This window comes from Excalfactoria chinensis, chromosome 3 (assembly GCF_039878825.1).
Source record: "Excalfactoria chinensis isolate bCotChi1 chromosome 3, bCotChi1.hap2, whole genome shotgun sequence".
Classification (NCBI taxonomy): Eukaryota; Metazoa; Chordata; class Aves; order Galliformes; family Phasianidae; genus Excalfactoria; species Excalfactoria chinensis.
The window spans coordinates 51,017,115-51,030,713 of record NC_092827.1 but is presented as its reverse complement, the minus strand read 5'-3'; the positions used below and the strand labels follow the sequence as shown (position 1 = coordinate 51,030,713).

The 13,599-nt window shown below is 42.8% G+C and overlaps 1 protein-coding gene across 1 annotated transcript in view; it reads right to left on the bottom strand.

The window, feature by feature from the left end:
* The window catches only part of ENPP1 (ectonucleotide pyrophosphatase/phosphodiesterase 1), a 49,085-nt gene extending 40,025 nt beyond the window's left edge, over window positions 1-9,060 (bottom strand). The window contains exon 1 of the mRNA XM_072332882.1: window positions 8,744-9,060. Within this exon, the coding sequence (XP_072188983.1) occupies window positions 8,744-8,932 (189 nt within the window). The 5' untranslated portion in view covers window positions 8,933-9,060. The remainder of the gene's footprint in view (window positions 1-8,743) is intronic.
* Window positions 9,061-13,599: the final 4,539 nt, after the last annotated feature.

The window sequence follows — 13,599 nt, the reverse complement described above, 5'->3', positions numbered from 1 at the left end:
CACCATTTTTATGTGCTTAAAATAATTACTAAAGACATAGACTTTAACACTGAAAGAGAAAGAATTTCATCTGCAATGAAGATAGTAATAAATAATCAATTTCAAGTCAGAGCGTAGTCATCTTCTGCCTTTATACAGAGCATGCTAAAAGTACAGAAAGCATACTGTACAGAATAAAAAACAAAACAAAAAAAACTTCTCCACACATGCCAAAGACAGCAGAAAATTTACTCATGTTCATAAAAGCTATTTTTAAGTAGGGATAACCCTCACCAATTCAGCTCTATTCACGAACAGGAGGATATTTAATAAATATTACTGAGCTGAAGTGAAATGGATACATTCCATTCACACCAACATAGCTATTTGGCTAAGTAAATCAGCAAAAAAAAAAAGCAGTACTGAAACAAATGTGTTACACACGTATTTCCTTCATTCACCTCCAACTTTCCAAATTAAATTTTGTTATGATTGTCAAAGACTTGACTTTGTTGACCCTCATTCCTTGTCTGGAGTCCGCAATGGGGAAGGGAATTGCTGAGACTCTCAGATCTTGGCTGTCCTGAAACACTGAAGGTAATTGAATTAGCCTGAAGTCGACAGAGGCAAAAGACAGAGATCACTGTTTTTCTTCTCAAAGAAGGCTGCAGAAGGCCTACTCATGTTGTTTCTACTAAACGCTCTCAGACTTATTGTACGCTATTGCAGCCACAGCCTAAGGTCATTCAAGGGGCAAGAATGTTTTAAAGGTAGCTTGAGCCATGGCAAGGTAATACAAAAAGCCTTCAAGGAGCTTACCAAAGAGCTGTAACTTCACACAGTGGAGGAATTATTAGCAAAGGACATTATTATACTACAACTCTCTAAATACCTTACAGAACTATTTAAGCGTCTAGTTTTAACAAGAAAGAAACAAAAAGATAAAACAGAGTCAGCAGTTGCCAACAAACTAATAAAAGTAAATATAGAGAAGAAAATACGGTCTTCTGCTGGCCACACTCTTCCTCTTCCAAAAATCCCTTTTCAAGAATAAATCTAAAGGCGCTATTACTTATAGTGCTTTCCTAAAATTAGTAACAAGAAGAGCGTACAGGTGAGGTTGCTTTTATTGAGTGCTGATTGAATAGACTGAGTAAGTCACTTCCATTTTTGCCTCTGCAGATGTTGCTACTGCCACCAGTCAGCAATTTGAGGCTGAACAAGAAGACTCAGTAACCTTAGAGTCAGTGAAGAAATTCTGTAAAATGGAGCATAAGAAGTGTAAAGAGGTACAAGAATAAGACAAATAGAGTATCAGAATGACTCACTATGACACTTCACTAAGCTCACTGTTAACCAATTACAGACACACCTTTAGCCCTGGCTCCCATGGCTATTTTCCAAGTGAAGGTCTGATAGAGAAGCTATTATTTGCCTCTGTATTCTTTGAAAATAGCTCCTCAAAATAGAAAAGGCAAACTATCAAAAGATCCTCACTTTACAACATGGAAACTTTGTATTTCAGCCAGAAGAGCACTTGAGTACTGTCCCGTTTGATCCTGTCAGAGAGAAGGAGCACAATGGAAGACCAAGATTTTTACTTAGGTCAAAATATTGACTAACTAAACAATAGCCAAAAGGCCTTCTTTATTCTGCTCAATGGAATGTGCTCTCCATCACACTGGGTTTACAACAGTATCCACCACTGTCATATAAACACTTTTATGGCACTGACCTGTGCAACATCTGTGCAGGAAAGGGAAGTTTATTTAGGGTGTATTTTGTTGTTGTTTTCTTCAGTGTATTTTTACTTCGCTTCAGTTTCTTTCCACTGTTATTTTCAAAATTCCAAGACATTATAAAATAACTTCTCTGAAAATGACGTGTTTGATGACAATGATGTGAGACACTGACAGATCCTGTCAGAGCATCCTTTAAAATAAGTATTTATTCAGTTCCTATTGTGTGCTCACAGTGATTATTTCCTAGCACTGACTCTGGAGCAAGAAACTTTTCAAACTTTCCATGATTCCACACCTTTACCTTGTTCCTTTCTGCTGACATCAACAATTCAATTGTAAGTCAGATCAGAACAATTTGGTCATTGTATATTTCTACTGATGTCAGTGAATGAATGCCAAGGAAAAGTTTTTAAGAGTAGAGGCTTGGTGGAAGCCTTGCATAATTTCCTATCTTTGACCTCACATGAAATTGAAGCCGGCTTGTCCCTGGCAGGTAGGCAATTACTGCAAAATTAATGAAAGGAAATAAAAATCCTAAGACGCAGCCTTAGACAGAGGGCTGAAGGTTCAAGCAGAACCTCTGAGCACACATGACACTAATCACAGCCCCACTCCTTTGTGCAGTCTGACCAGACTAAATGGCTGATCCACGCACACCAGTCTAATCTATCAGCAGATAGTCTAAACTTAAATTCCTAGGCACAGCGTGGATATTTTCAACCACGCAGTCAGCCAGCAACATTAACAGAAACACGCAAGCCCCACAGCTGGATACACTTGATTTGATTCCAAGCTCTGCCCTGCAACTGTAGCCAGGGAAACCAGAAGCACTCACATACTGCACTCAGGAGTTCAACTGAAATCCTCTTCCATGGTTTTAATCCTTCAACTCAACTACATAAGAGAGGAGACCATTTTTCAGCCTGTCCTAAATGGCACTTTGTTTTGTCTGGTAGCAGTGCCTAACCTGCCAAACTCAAAATGAGCTCAAGTACACTTAGAAAAGCTACAAATCACACCTGACTACAGCCAGTCCTATGAAGTGACCACTCAAGTCATGAGAGAGCTCTGAAACAGTGCAAATACATTCCAGACAGGAAAGGGACCCACAAGGATCAGCAAGGCCAACTCCACACAGCACCATCCAAAATTCAAATGGTGCATCTGAGAGTACTGTCCAAACATCCCTTGAACTTTGGCAGCTTGGGGCTGTGACCTCTGCCCTGGGGAGCCTGTGCCAGTACCAAAGCACCCTCTGGTGAAGAATCTTGTCCCAGTCTCCAACCTGACCTTCCCCTGACCACGATCCGTGCCATTCCCTTGTGTCCTGTTGCTGTCATGAGAAAGCAGAGATCAGCACCTACCCCTGAAGAACTGTAGGCTGCCATGAGACTTCTCCTCACCCTCTTCTGCTCTGGGCTGCACAAACCAAGGGACCTCAGCTGTTCCTCATACATCTTACCCTCTAGGTTTTCCATCACCTCCATGGATGCTCTGTAATAATAATTATTATGTCCTTATATCGTAGCACCCAAACCTTCACCAAGTGCTTGAAGTGAGGCCACACAGCACAGAGCAGAGCAGGACAATTCTTCCCTTTGCACAGTAGCAGTGCTGAGCCCGATTGACCCCAGGGAATGGCTGGCCCTTTGGCTGCCAGAGCACACTGCTGACTCAGACTAGATTTGTCACCAACCAGAAACCTCAGATCACTTTCTGTGATACTGCTCTCCAGTCTCTCATCCCCTAGTCTGTACATTTATCCAGGGCTGTCCTGTCCCATACGCAGAATGCAGCACTTGCTCATGTTAAAACTTATGCAGTTACCCTCCAATTTCTCAAGATCGCTCTAACTTTGAGAGATTCAACAGCACCTCTCAATTTATGCTTCCACAAACTTAACTTAGTATACCTTCAAGTCCTGTATCCAAGTCATTGATAAAAGCATTAAAAGGAAATGGCCCTAAAAACTGAGTCGTGTGGAACTCCACCAGTGACTGGTCTGCAGCCTGACAAAACCCCACTTACTATAACCCTTAGCACCCAACCCATCAGCCAGCTCTTCATCCATGACACTGTATTCATGTCTAGCTGCATACCAGACATTTTGTCCACAACAATACTGTGAGAAACAGTACCAAACTCTTCACTGGAATTCAATATGACATCAGCTGGCTTGCCTTGGTCAACTAGGTGGGTAACCTTGTCATAGAAGTTAATTTTGTCCATTAAATGCATTAAACAGGGCTTACACCTCATAAGCCCAAGCTGGCTGTGACTAATGACTGCATTGTCTTTCAGATGTTTCTCTACAATTCCCAGAACTTTCTCCATGATTCTACCAGGCACTGAAGGGAGACTGACCAGCCTGTGGTAAACCAGGGTGTTCTTTCTTGCCCTTCTTGGAAACTGGAACATTTGCTAGCTTCCAGTCAACTTGGACCTCTCCAGTCTCCCAGGGTCTTTGAAAAAACAATCAAGAGGTCTCACAATGACATAAGCCAGCTCTCTGAGTGTACACTAGAACAACCTGCACTGGATGCTTATATGCATCCAGTTGAAGCAGTAAGTCCCATCAAATTTAGTTCTGGTTGGGAATTTATTGTTGCTGCAGTCCTCCAACTCGAACTCAAAGACACAAATGAAGAAGACATTAAAATCTCTGCTGCCTCTGTATCCCTATCTGTGATGTGGTCATCCTCATCAAGAGACCCATGTTATCTCTGTCCCTCTTCTTCCTGTTAACAAGTTGTTCCCCACAATACTGGCCAGCTTCAACTCCAATTACATTCTGGCCATGCAAGTTTTATTCTTAGAGCTACACACAGCATCTCTGTAGTCCTCCGATGTCACCCAACCTCACTTCCAACAGCCATACATCTTCTACCTAAGCTCTGAAGAGGATTCCTGCACAGGCAAGTCACTTGAATTGACTGCCAATGTCTTGAAATTGCCTGTTCCCAGTGTTCTTAAGAGATGATACTTAAAAAGTGACCAGCACTGATGGACCCTAACACCTTCAAAAGCAGACTCTCAGAGAACCCTGCTAACTAGTTCCCTGAGCAGCTCTTCCAGAGTTAAGAGTCTCTCCTGATTATCACAGTGGCAGATGTTGACAAGAAAAGACCTACATCAGGCTAAGCATCCCAATTACAATGGGGTTTATGATTCAAATCTTACCATTAAACTTCATGTAGAAATTAACAGACAACTAGAGCCAGATTTATATAACCATAAGGCTGAAATGAAGGGACCTCAAAGTGGTTTTTAGTTCAATCACCAAAGCAGGATCAAAACTGAATTGAGGCCACCTTGCTGAAGGCTACATGCAGTTGAGTTTAAAAGCCTTCAAGAGAGACTGTTCAACCTTCTTGGGCAACACATTCAAATACTTAGTTGTCCTCCTACAGTACTGTTTTTTGTGGGGATTTTTTTCCCCCTTTATACTCAATATAAGAACATCTACTACTTCAAATTAAACTGTTGCACATCCATACAGGTACAAGGTTTATCTTCTTGAAAACACCCTTATAGGCATGGGAAGGATGCTATCATGGGCAGGATCTGAGCCTCATCCAAGCCTATCTAGGCTGAAACAGTCCCGCTCCCTTGGCTTCTCCACACTTGTGAGGAACTTCTGTCCTTGACGACCTTGATGGTCCTCCATTGACGTCAATCCAGTTTAAATTGATCTTTCCTGTACCAGAGGACTCAAACCTGGTATTTCAGATAGGATCTAACAAGTGCTGAGTATAATGAAAGAAAAAACTCCTCGTGATTTGTTGGTCTGTGGATAGCTCATCATGCTTGATTTACACTCAGCTAGAAAGCTGAAAACAGTGCGAAGACTCCCAGGGATGCCATCTTTATTCTTCACCATCTTCAATCTACAGATGAAAACCTTTTGCACCATCCAGTGCTTTAGCTTAACCCATAGGCTGATAAGCAGTTCACTAAACAACAAGGGAAAGTAACCAAACCTACAGCTGTGCAATCACATATCCTATACATATCCTATATCCTATCCTATGCCTTTTGGAAGACAGTAAAAGACACAAGGTTTACATAATACTTTTAACAGTACTCTCACAATATTTTTTAAGGCCTCACAATTTGCTATCTTATACACCTCAAAATGCTTCAGGAAATCTTTAGAAGAATCATACACTTTCAATGTCTCAGTTGCGAGTCTACCTGTAATACTCTGGTATTTTTTCTTCTAATCAGTTCTTGGTCTGTTGTGAACAAGAGATCTTCTAATGCAAATGTCATTTGTAAATGACTTTTCCAGTTCTAACAAAAAAAGTCTGAAACTGTCAACATGAAAAACCATTTATTTTGTAACATCTTCCTCCCCCCCCCCCCAACACTTCAGTTTTTAAACACATGGAAAATTTTAGTGAAATGAGTGAACCAGACAAAACCCAGTGAGATTTGCTGGCCAACCTGAACTGAAAACCTCAAACCTAAGGAGGCAGCAAGCTGGTCAGTCATACAAAGGCAGCAGATGAGCCTGGAGAGAACATAAACAGCACATTTGGCTTTGAGGAGCAAAGGTAAAAAACACAGAAGACAATAAAATGGAAAGATATGCTAAGAGATTACATAAATAAAAAGATCACCATCTCCCATGATGGCTCGGTGCTGGATGTTTGCACTTAGTTGCTCTTCAGGAAGAATGATGGGTTAACAAATCCCTGCAGGTCTGTCCATCCATCCAGGAAATCCCGCCTGTGCGTAGCACCAGAAGAGTGACACGTAATATGAGCATCTACAGCTGAGCTAAAATTATACCTGCCACAACAAGAGCTGCTAAAAGCAGAGGTGATTCTATACCACTTCCTCATCTACCCACATCCTCCCTCACCCAGTGATCGCTCAGTTCACAATAGCTGAGTACTGCCATGAAACATGGAGAAGCTCCTGAAACCACCCACAAGTCAGTTCTACGTGTCAGCCTTCCGCATATGGTGACTTCACAGCTTCTCTCTGATGGGATAAAATCATCTCATCAGCAGAAGCTGACAATGCAGAAGTTGCATTCAAGTTGTCCAGACATCTATGGGTGGCAAACACATGCACAGAAACAGGGGAATGGAAGCAAGATTATGCTTTCCAGAAATGATTTTCTTTTCTTCAAACAAGCAGACAACAAACAAAAATGAAAAGCAAACAAAAAACAAACACCACCACACCCGGAAACTTACCTGTAATCACATTTTCCCATCTACCCAAATAAAGGTAGAAATAGAGCATGCAACTAGGATAAAGGCCGGCATAAGAAGCTTCCCTATGTTTACTTTGGGCAATATCACTTTTGTTTCCCACTGCACAACCAGGAACTCTAAGCAGGTAAGTCAGTTCCCTTTTCACCCCTAACACTGGAATGGCACCACTGACACACTGCTAAATGCACTGGCTGGTGATTGAGAAAGAACTTATATTTTCAACTCATTTTCTACCATTCTCACTTCCTAACATGATGTTTAGGCCAAGTATACCCTTGTTTTACTCAGGCCAATATCATCTAGTATCTGTAAAGTTTCTCAAACTCTGCCTAAATACTCTAAATTATCACTGTCTGCAGTAACTAGAAACAGTGCTGCATGGTTGTTTACAGCTTTTCACTTGTTTCTGTATAGATGGCATATATTTAATCTGAAAACTTTAGTCAGCACAGGATGAATGCTTTGCCAGTTCTTGGAGAACAACTGCGGTCTGAAAAATAAGGATGTGATTCAGAAGAGTACATGAGTGCATGCAAAAGTTTAAGCTTATGCTTAACACCAGTCTTGAAGTGATTATTTCTATTTGAATAGCATACGATTTTTCACTATCACAACCCGTTTTCACAGCTGAAAAAGAGACAGGCTGTTTTCACCATCTGCTGCAATGCCTTATTTTGGGACATCCTGTCCTTCCCAGAAGAGAACAAAGTTATGAAATAAGCTGCAGCCCATTACCCTTAAGAGTGCTTTTCAGCAGTATAGTCGCCAGGAAGAAAAAAAGTCCTCTACACATGAACAGCCACAGAACTTATGGAAATTGGGTCTTTTTCTTAGTATTCTAACAAATTTGCTAATATAACATACAACCTCTTATGTTAGCAAATATGCCCAGGGTGCAGCTTCTAGAATGTGGTGGCCAGTTCATTTGAAACAGTAACCAAGTAATAGGTAAACCTGGAAAGGAAACTCGATTTGAAAGTGTACCATTTATGGATATACCACACAATAAAAGCTGCTGTAGTTCCAGGGAAGCTCCCTTCCAAGAAGGCCATAGTTTAACCTTGATAATGACTTCAGCTTCGTAACGATCACTCCGGGCAGTCTGGACAGTCTTATTTTCACATCTCTACAGGAAGGATAATTATAATACAGTTGCGTGGCTAAAAGTGGAAGCTGACCTACCTGCTAAGAATAGCTTTGGACACAGGTCCTCCAACCCAGGCCTGAAAGTAGCTCCGAAAAGCGGCCCCAAGGCACACTTGGAGGCAATCTTTCAAAGCACAGTGTTTCAAATACAGCACAAAGCCACTTTTTAATCCTTCTTCTGTCTTCACTAAGTCTTTTACGAATTTCCAGTCATATTTCCCCATTTTAACCTGTTTGCCTTCTCCTACATCAAGTAGTTAAAACCGCACAAAGAACACTGGAAAATCATTAATAGTAGAAAAGAATCAAGACGATTCAAGCACAAGCGTCGCCAAGAGACGTAAAAGAAGCGACAAGTCGAGGGCTGCCCCGGATCCGCCAGGTATGCTGCTGCCCGTAACTACTAAGCACGCCACCGCAAGCGCCGCACTGCCGCCCGCCGCAGAAGGACGAGACAGCCCCGCAGCGCTGCTGGTGCTGAGGGCAGCCCGCTGCTCCGGCAATGCCCAGCCGAGAGCTTCCCAGGGGGCTCCTAGGGCCCCGCGAAGACGAGTCTCTCCCGACCTCCATGGGGAATTGCCTGGGGCCGTCCGCACGCCCTCCCGCGTAGCACCACAGAGCTACCCGCCGGGCCCGCCCGGCCCTTACCAGAGAGAGCACTTTGTAGGTGTTGGGGTCCTTGCTTTTGCCGCCCGGAGCTTTCTCCGGCTCCTCGGCCACCTCCAGGGCCGGCAGCATAGGCACGGCCGCAGCCTGCAGCTCGCCATCGGCCGCCCCTTTCCCGCCGAGGCCCTCCTGGCGGCCGTTGCCCGCCGCCTTCTCCCCGTTGCCCTGCATGCTGCCCGCCGCTCTGCCCTCCGCGTTCCCGGACGCCGTTATTAATAGCGCGACCGCCCGGCCCGGCCCGGACAGCCCCGCCCCTCCCGGAGCGCGGCCGCCGGCAGCCCCCACTCCCACGCTGGCGGGGCCGAACTGGGCCGGGGCCGAGGCGGGGGCGCAGGCCGCAGGCACGGCCCCGTTTCCCGCCCTCGTCTTGCAGGGCCTGACCGCCTCCCCGCAGGCGCGGAGCATCCGCACCTGTACTAGTGAACCTGCCGCTTGGGTGGGTGTGGGTGTGAGGTGCCGTCACCGCGAGCCCAAAACAGAAGCTGGCAGGGAGGTGTTTACAAGGCAGAGTGGAGAACGCTACTTCTCACTGGAGGCAGCTTGTGGTTAGATGTGTCAGGGGCTCAGCAGGACGCACCAGCATTAGTGCAGCACCTCTGTATGCACCTCCTAGGTACCCTGCCACACACACTCTTCTTCATCTTGTGTTTAGAAGGCGTTCAGCTCATCCATGGTTTGACCTCTCCCTGCCTATTCTCACTAGCTCAGCCCTACTGTTTGATAAGGGAGAGGTGCACTGTTAGCTTTTTCAAATGATCCTACTTGACAGCTTGCTCCAGGATTATAAATCTGGCTGTTTATGATCAGTTTCACATGGACTATGAGCCTACCAGTTGCCTAAAAGGTTCAGGGAATGCTTTGTTGGTCATTTCTCTAAGCAACGTGGAAGTCTTCAGTAATATCAATAGTTGGAAAGTCTGCTTATGGTTAAAATTGCTGAAAATTAGCAGTTTGGCATAGGAGGATCTGGATGTGTGTGTGGTGGACGCAGAGCTGTACATGAGCCAGCAATGTTCCCTTGCAATGAAGAAGGCCAGTGGTATCCTGGGCTATGTCAAGGCAGTGTGTTGCCAGCAGGTGGAGGAAAGTGAACCTTCTTCTGTAGCCAGCACCTGTGAAGTCACACCATTAGGTCCCGTGCTGAGATCCCCCACACAGAAGATGTGGACATACTGGAAAGAGTTCTGAGAAGGGCCATGAAGATAAGGAAGAGACTGGAGAACCTCTCCTTTGAGGAGAGGCTGAAAGAGTTGGGAATATCCAGCCTGGAGACTGGGATTCAGGGATGATTTAAATTAACATTCATAAGTGCCTGAAGAATGGGTGCAAAAGAGACAGAACCACTGTTATGATTCTTTTCAGTTGTTTTCAGTGGGCACTGGGAAACAAAGTGAAACAGAGAAGTTCCCACTGAAAATCAGGCAGTCCTTCTGTGCTGTGTGGGTGATGGAGCACTGACACAGGTTATCCAGAGAAGCTGTGGTGTCTCCTTGATAGAGATCTTCCTAAGCTGCCTGGACACGATGATGGGAACAATACTCTGAGTGTTCTTGCATGGGCAAGGGTTTGAGCAGATGGACACTAAAGTCCCTTCCCACCTCAGTGATGCTATGAAAGAACTCATTTTCCATTATTAATTATTCTTTATGTATAGTTATATATATTGAAATTAGATCGTCTTTCATTCTAATATGATGATGGCTTTGAAATACAAGGAACTGAGAAGTCTGTAGCAAATTTTCTTGTGATTTTGTTCCCTATCAAAATGTTACAACTCTGTTTTCTATTTCAGCCGAATCTCATAATCAAACAGCCGTTATAATTTTCAGGTTAAAAAAACAACTGTAAAGATTTAGCATTTATTTAACATTTATAGAAATACTGCTATTACAGCTCCCAGCATATTGAAGATCTGGACTAGACTGACTATGCCTGTCATCACCTTCTGAGTTCTTTTTTTTTTCCCTTAAAAATTAAAAGATATTGCAATCATATGGTTTTCAGTTAAAATCTTCTTTTTCTTTCCGTTTCCAAACACTCTGGCAGGATTTTTTTCACTATATCTGGAAAATCTAAAGTTCTTAGCTGATTTTTAAAGGATTAAAAATTCATTTTTCATCTCATTTTGTGAATAGAAATGTATTTTTCTGAGTGCCTTTAAGAGTAAGTCACGTAGAAATCTTTCTTGCACTGTGTAAGTCATCAACTCAAAAGTTCCAGCAACACATGTTGTGCGCTGGTGATTCAATGGAAATGATATATAATTAGATCCCAAAACTGTGTCTTTTTTTTCCATCTAAAGAACGGCTTTACTGCAGCTGCAGCTAACTCTCAAGTCATTCATTGAGTATCTATCCACTGACAGCTGTTTTTCTATGTACAAATGTTTGTGAAACACCCCTAGTTTTATCATTTCTTTCTATATCAATACAGTTAAGGTCCTTCAGGCTAAGCATGGAAAATAATTAACCTGTGTAGAAAATAATTAACCCACCAATGAGAAGGACGCTCATCTCAGCTGACTGGCAGGGTGTCTAAGGTACGCTATACAAGAATGGAAAGGAAAACCAAATACAATTAAGTTTTGACATCGATGAAATCACGTGAGAAGTCTTTTCTCATGAATAGTAGGAGAACAGATGGAACATTTCAAATGCTAAGCCTTCAGGAATCTACAGTTACTCCACTGCTTCTGGAGGGGATTGTGAAATACTGGTCAATACAGTTTTAATAAATATTTGACAAAATACATAACTGTGCGATTAATTAATTTCAATTGTTACTAAAACTGCAAATCCAAATTCCAAAAGACTTGGCTGTGGCTTTTTCAACAGAGACACAGAAATCTTCAGAGGGACATGGGATTTTCATCAGCCAGCACATGCATTGAGCAATTCATTTCCTCAACAAATGAAAGGGGGAAACCTCATTAAAAACAGCCATAGAATCATAGAATCACCATGGTTGCAAAAGATCTCCAAGATCATCTCATCCAACTGTCCACCTACCACCAATATTTCCTCACTAAACCACATCTGTTAATACAACATCTAAACATTTCTTGAACAGTTCCAGGGAGGATTATTCAACCACATCCCTGGACAACCCATACCAGTGCCTCACCACTCTTTTGGAGAAAACACTTTTCCTAATACCCAATTTGAACCTCCCTTGGTTCAGCTTGGTACCATTGCCTCTAGTCCTGTCATTAGTTACGCTGGAGAGAAGCTGACCTCCCTTCAGGTAGTTGTAGCCTTGTGTTTCCAGGCCTCATCTGCAAAGGAAGTCATCAGAGCAAGATACTTTTAATTTTTCCTCCAACCACGAGCTGCATCAGGGAAGAAAAGCTAATACAAACAATGCAGGGAGAGGGAAAGGCAAACACAGGGAGTTCTACACACTATTAGGTGTCAATGTTAGTGACATTTGCTGCTTGCATTTTTTATCTGGATGGGGTTGACAGTGGATGCCTCTTCAAAAGACTGCATCAAACCCCAAGTACCCACAAGGTCTTGGCCTGACCCTATTTTGTGAGCAGGCTGTAGTACAAAGGACCTGGAGTTGGGTGGCAAGGTGTGTGTGGGGTACCTCATTACATAAGCAGACTACCCCTGGGCTCCAGCCAGGGCACAGGGACCCTTCCTGCACTCTCAGTAGGCCACAGCTATAGCCTGTGTGCTAAGCGGTACCACGCTGTGAGTCTGCCTGTGATAATCAGTTCTGTGCTGGCTGAGTCTTGACACTTAAATTATAGCACAAAGCTCCTCCCAGGTGGTTGCAAATGTGAGCTTCTTGCTGCTTTATCTAATCCTCAGAAAAATTTCTGTAGCTGTAAAAAAGACCAGAAACTCCAGACCAAGGACCTGCTTGTTAAAGACTGTTACTGCTCAGTGTAATGCTGGACTCTGCCCCTTATGTGTTTCTCAGCTCCCACTATAAAGACTTCTTTGGCATTCTTGTATGAGAGCTGCACTGTAAACTGTTCTGAGAAGCAACAAGCAAATCAGTAACTTTCATAGTTTCTGAGTTATCATTCTTGGGAGTTTTATTTAATGCTCAAAGTTTGCCTCCAACTCCAAAGTAAAAAAATCCCTTATAAAGATAAATGAAACAGGAGGTTTCTTTCATTGTATTGGGCAGCAATGATTCAGATGAAATCAGAAGTCACGCAGCATTTATGGGCACATCAGGCCATATTGACTGTTCTGTGTTTTTCAGATTCGCATCTGTAAAACCAGCACGAACTTTTGCTGAACGAAGACACAAATTCATGGTAAGATTTCAGGACTCAAACGGCAAGACTTGGAATCTGAATTTTCTATCATGATATCTCTTTGATGGGATTAAATATATATATATATAAAAATAATTAGCTTTTTGTAACTGTTTGTTTCAGAAACCGTTAATTTTGCTCTCCAAAATGTCCCCTTTCTGATAAGTACAAAAATGATTTTTGCAAGTATCCGCCCACTTTTTTGGCCATATTCAGGAAAAACAAGATCTAAAGACAATAAAGTGATCACTAGTATTTCCTATAACACTGAAGAATTGTGTAATCCTGCCCACTTATAGTTTGGTGTAGATTAATGCAAATTCATTAACTGTTAATCCAACAGGTGTTATTGCTGGCAACAACACAAGCAAACCATGGAAAGCCTTTATTGTAGCCATATTGTAGCCATTGCCACAGCAATTGTGTATCTAAGCAACATTAAAATGTTGTTGATTTTAGAAAAACAGTGGCTAAAAACCTTTACGCTGTGAAATCCTGACAGTGACAGTGTGTTGGCAGTCTTTGATGGGAAGCACCAGTTACTACCTATGAAAATATCTAGAAG